The following is a 4,637-nucleotide window of genomic DNA, read 5'->3' as shown; positions in this document are numbered from 1 at the left end:
ATACGCTACAGTCCATACCCTTTACACAGTGATTGTCATGATCCTTCTAATGGCATTTTGGGGAGCCTGGTCAAGAAAGGATTCATCCTTATAGCAGCAATATGCTTTCTTCATCAAATAGTTAAAGGAATATTTGTGTCAATTATCCATACCCAGGGAAGTACCAAAAAATGGTCTCAGCATATTACAGTTTACTTGAACTGCTTGAACTGTTGCTACTTGGAGAACTGAACCTGTGAAGCAATTTAATAGGTAATGTACAGAACATGGCTTTGTGAATAACATGTACCTGTTTGCACTGTACACGTATATATTACCCTTCGCACCTATATGAAACTTACTTTAAGCACAATATGCTAGCAAGAAGAGTTCAACTTATATTTTTATAAATATAAACCCATGTTTAGAACTTGTGTATCAATTGTTATGCAGCCGTCTTTTTATTAATATTTCTCCTACATTAAACAGACCAGACTGATGTTTTATATGTTCAAAAAAGGCTGTGGTTTAAGCATACCTGTCTGCTGTTATTTTAAGCTACCAAAAACAATGTCAGCAGTTCAGCTAGCAAATCCGATGATATACTCCATGTACCAACTGGACTGTCAGAAAAGGAAAACAAGTCTTTTATTTTCCATGGTCATTCTCACATGCTGATGTTACGCACATCTTATTTCAAAAGACTCGAGCCCTTCCAAGCTCCATTTTTTACTACTGCCTCACATTTCCCTTTAGAGAGAATGAAACATTCTGTAAAGCCATCTTTAAACCAAGAAATCAGCACAACCATTTCTCCTGAATCATTTATTTTGATAAACCTTGTAGTTCCCTTGGTACTTGATAAGTATTTTGCCATTGATTTGGTTGGTAAGAAAAGGCCAGTATTTGTACTGTGTTTTAATTGAGGAAAGAATTAACCAAAATCAAACCAGCATAACAATAACCAACAGTATGGATTTCTACCTAATTAGGACAGTAATTTTTCTTAAACAGGATGCCGCATGTGATTAAATGATACTCATGCAGGGCTGTTGGACCTGGTGACTGTTGGAAATCAATGTTCTTTTTAGTTCCCTTTGATGGCCTTTCCTGACACTGGTTCAACCAAACAAAATGAGTTCAACGATCCTTTCAGAATGCTATGTAAGTTATATCGACAATTTAAGTGAATAAATCTCTGGTGCAAATTTCTCTGTGAATTCTGCACCTGGAACCAGGCCCTAGAAAGCCAGCATCACCATGCATAATTCAGTGTTATAAAGTAAAAGCACCTCTCACTGTCCTTTAATGCCAACACTAAGGTACCACAGCAACACACAAGTATCTCAGCAGTATGCTGCATCTGATGACATCAGATTGTCAGGTGCTAACACGACCATAGCATCATCCATTCTGGCCTTATTCATTGTTCTGCACACCTCTGACGCCCCTGCTCCACACTGTCCCCACCGCTGGCTGCCGTGGTGCCCCTCCCGCCCCTTCCTGTTCCCAAAAGGTGGGGAGCGACTCTATCTCATTAGCAGAAAGAGGGAGGCGCTGCTGATAGTTTATGGAAACTTTCCTTTTTCTAGTCCATCAGCAATACTTCGTGCCATAGTATTCATACCTTTTCTGGCAGTAGTATCGTTAAAAGGATATCACCCATCATGGGTGCCAAACCAAAACAGATCAGGGAAGGGTTAATAAAAATGATTTACAATGTTTGAATCCTATCTGGGAACTAGCAAAACATTTGATGATAGAGAAAATTAAGTAGATTTCCAAGCCTTCTGTTTATGATCAACTTACGGTACTGGCAAAAGTGATTTTTTTCTCGTTAAGAAAGTGGACAGAAATGCCAATGGCAAATTCTGCTTTGCACGGCAGAATTGCTCTCTGTGCTTAGAATATAGCTCAGATTACCCCCATATCCAAGCTTGCTCGTTTATGGTTAAAGCTCAGATGTCATCAAACTACTCAGTACTACACCACTTTCTCTGAAACGCAGAATGAATTGCAATGAAGTGTTTTTACATCTTAAAAAGCCCTCTTTTTCCTTTAAAAAAAATTTATTTCCACATTTTCATAAAACATCTTTTGTTGACATTCTGCAAACAATACTATCCAATAAGGTGCCGATTTTTTCCTCCTGCGGAGTAACTTTGTACATCTGCAGAAAAAAAGAAAAACATAAAAGCTGTATATGGAAGAAAAAAATTGACCACATATCTTCTAAAACGATGTACACAGGAAAAGACTTCCCTCTCTCCCCCACGTTTTACATTGGAAATTCCTATCTTGTTGTGACTGCAAGACAAAATAGGGACTGAGGAACCAAGCAAATTCTGAAACCGCGAGACATAAAGGAAAGCTAAGAAACTGAATGAGAGCAGCACTTTTAGCTCCACATGTTATATGCTATGATTTGTCCAATTTTATTCATATGTCTCCCATCACTACCTTGATGGACATGATCAAGATGATTTAAGTTACTTGAATTTTATCAAGTGAAACACATATGCTTCAAGGTACCTATCTAGCATTGGTCATCTGTTAAGAGCACACATGCCCTAACACAGCTCCTAGCAGCTTATCAACACATTTGTATTTTAGTCGCACACGCTGGGACTATTTATGTGCCTAAGATTATGAAACTGTTCAGGAATGAAAATTTATTTTTAATTAAATTGGTATTTGCCTGAGAAAACAGGAAGAAAAGTGCCTGAATGGTAGGCAGCAATCTGGAATTTATTTTTATGTTCCAACTTCCTGACAATGTTACGAATTTGAAGACTTAAAATTTGTGATGTCAGGGTATGACAACTAGAACTTTTTTCAAGTAAAAAAATTATAAGAAATAAATAATTAAGGTTCACTTAAAACAAGCTTTCAGTTGTGCTAAAGAAATACAGACCCTAAGTTAATTATGTCCATTGATATTTAATCAGACAACTAAATAAACAATCCCTTTTTCCTACACCAGTCATCTCTTTTGGCTACATACCTTTTTAACTTTGGCAGTGTCTGTTAGTTGGGGGAGTTCATCTAGAGAAACCTGTTGGCCTTCTACCTGAGATGCTATATCTTCCAGATTTACAGTTTTTTCTCTGTCCACAATCAGAACAATGAGTACTGCTGTGTCACTGTCTGAAATGCCAAACTTTTTAAATGCATCTGAAATCTTAAGAAAAGATGAAAAATATCAAATATCATGAGTCACTTTCTCACTACATATAAACAATCTTTTCAGTTACTGGGTCAAATAAACCAAGAGTATAAATTGACACACGTGTTACATTAAGGGAATTCTGACAAGCTACAAGAGATAACAGCATATTAGTGTTATTAAAAATAGCAGTAACTTCTATTAGTAGCCAGGTAAACAGTTAAGTGAATACGTATAGTTTGGCTGCATGGATCTTAGCAAGCTTCTCTGGCAAAAAAGACATTTGTTCAGTAAAACTTACATTGTTGTTTGGTGAAAGGCTGAAAATAATTTCTGCATAGAGAGTTCTGGTCTTCATTTTACCTATCTTGTGTAGATGAACTGCTTTGTTGGCTGCCACAAGAATTTGAAAAGGATCTACAATCTGTAAAACACAACAGAAGAAGTTAAACAGAAATTTAACACACTATTTTTAACTCTGAAAAAATCCTGACCACTTAATTTTGATAGCCTAATTCTGCAATCATAGAAGTGAGCAAAACAGTATTCTGCTAGTTATTTTAGCAATCCTTGCTATTCCAAAGTCAACGTGATTATTTCCTGCGTGGGGTAATACTTGACATAAAGATTACACTCTCTCAATCAGGTTACTGAAATCTTTTGAAAAAAGAATCACATTAATAAATCTGTCAGTAAATTGCCAGAGTAGATTCTTTTTTTCCCTTCCCTAACTACTGCTTTGGAATTCTAACAAAAAAGACTAGATTCAGAAACTAGTTATGTGTCTAAATGAGAACAAAGGCTCCAAATAGTAGATTTTTGACAGCATTAAGCAATTAGTACTACCTTTTACAGATAGAAGTAGATTTAAATAGCTCCACCAAGCAGGATGTGAGGCGGGTCAAGACAACAATGGTTTTGGCCAATCCTGCCAAGGCTCTTTTACACAGATGAACCCTTACACTGCACGACTCTGTAATGAAATCAAAGGAGGGGCATTTGCGCTGAGAAAGCGAAGTACGTGTGTAGCAACTCGTGTGACAGGGATTACAAGCGCAGGTCGTCTTCCACAGAGTTCCCAGAGAGAAGGACTTCCACACTGCCTTCAAAACCCTAACGCAGTACAAACAGGTCGACGCAAGCGTTCACTCACCATTGCAGGGTTTATTAATGCTCCTTCAATGGATCCTTCCATGGCTTTTTTTCTTAGAGCAGCGGCATTTTTCACGTGGTTAAAGAGGAGGAGAGTCACGCTGCAGTCAGGGAACAGCTCCAGCTGGTGCCTTAAATCCATCTCGCAGCGATGGCGCAGACCGGCCCCGGGCAGCGCTCCGCAGCACCAGCCCTACAGCGTTTGCCAGAGTAACGACTACACAAAGACGCACCCACTCTTGTCTCGCATAGAACAGAATTTTAATAACACGCAACCATTCATATACGGCTTTCAACGCTTCTTAGAGGGGAACCCCCACGCCTGCGGGCTCCGCGGCCG

At 38.5% G+C, this 4,637-nt stretch overlaps 2 protein-coding genes across 2 annotated transcripts in view; one reads left to right on the top strand and one right to left on the bottom strand.

Moving 5' to 3' along the window:
* Positions 1 to 608: 608 nt before the first annotated feature.
* TPRKB (TP53RK binding protein) lies at positions 609 to 4,491 on the bottom strand. The gene is made up of 4 exons (XM_009324376.1): positions 4,299 to 4,491; positions 3,447 to 3,569; positions 2,984 to 3,160; positions 609 to 2,149 (listed from the first exon to the last, which is right to left on the bottom strand). Exons 1-4 carry the CDS (start codon positions 4,437 to 4,439, stop codon positions 2,063 to 2,065), a joined length of 528 nt encoding a protein of 175 aa, XP_009322651.1. The 5' UTR covers positions 4,440 to 4,491; the 3' UTR covers positions 609 to 2,062.
* Positions 4,449 to 4,637, top strand: part of LOC103917275 (putative Dol-P-Glc:Glc(2)Man(9)GlcNAc(2)-PP-Dol alpha-1,2-glucosyltransferase) — a 6,005-nt gene continuing 5,816 nt past the window's right edge. Inside the window, exon 1 of the mRNA XM_009324393.1 lies at positions 4,449 to 4,507. Within this exon, the coding sequence (XP_009322668.1) occupies positions 4,449 to 4,507 (59 nt within the window). The remainder of the gene's footprint in view (positions 4,508 to 4,637) is intronic.

The sequence above is a fragment of the Pygoscelis adeliae genome, unplaced genomic scaffold, assembly GCF_000699105.1.
Source record: "Pygoscelis adeliae isolate BGI_AS28 unplaced genomic scaffold, ASM69910v1 Scaffold315, whole genome shotgun sequence".
Classification (NCBI taxonomy): Eukaryota; Metazoa; Chordata; class Aves; order Sphenisciformes; family Spheniscidae; genus Pygoscelis; species Pygoscelis adeliae.
Note: the sequence above shows the minus strand (reverse complement) of the source record. Positions and strands in the feature narration are given on the sequence as shown.

Bases quoted from the DNA above. Each gene is read 5' to 3' on its own strand.
- TPRKB (XM_009324376.1), bottom strand. From the start codon at position 4,439: ATGGATTTAAGGCACCAGCTGGAGCTGTTCCCTGACTGCAGCGTGACT. The intron at 3,161-3,446 runs GTAAGTTTTACT...TCTTTTCTTAAG, and splicing joins GCCTTTCACCAAACAACAAT to ATTTCAGATGCATTTAAAAA. The intron at 2,150-2,983 runs GTATGTAGCCAA...TTTTTTCTGCAG, and splicing joins ACACTGCCAAAGTTAAAAAG to ATGTACAAAGTTACTCCGCA.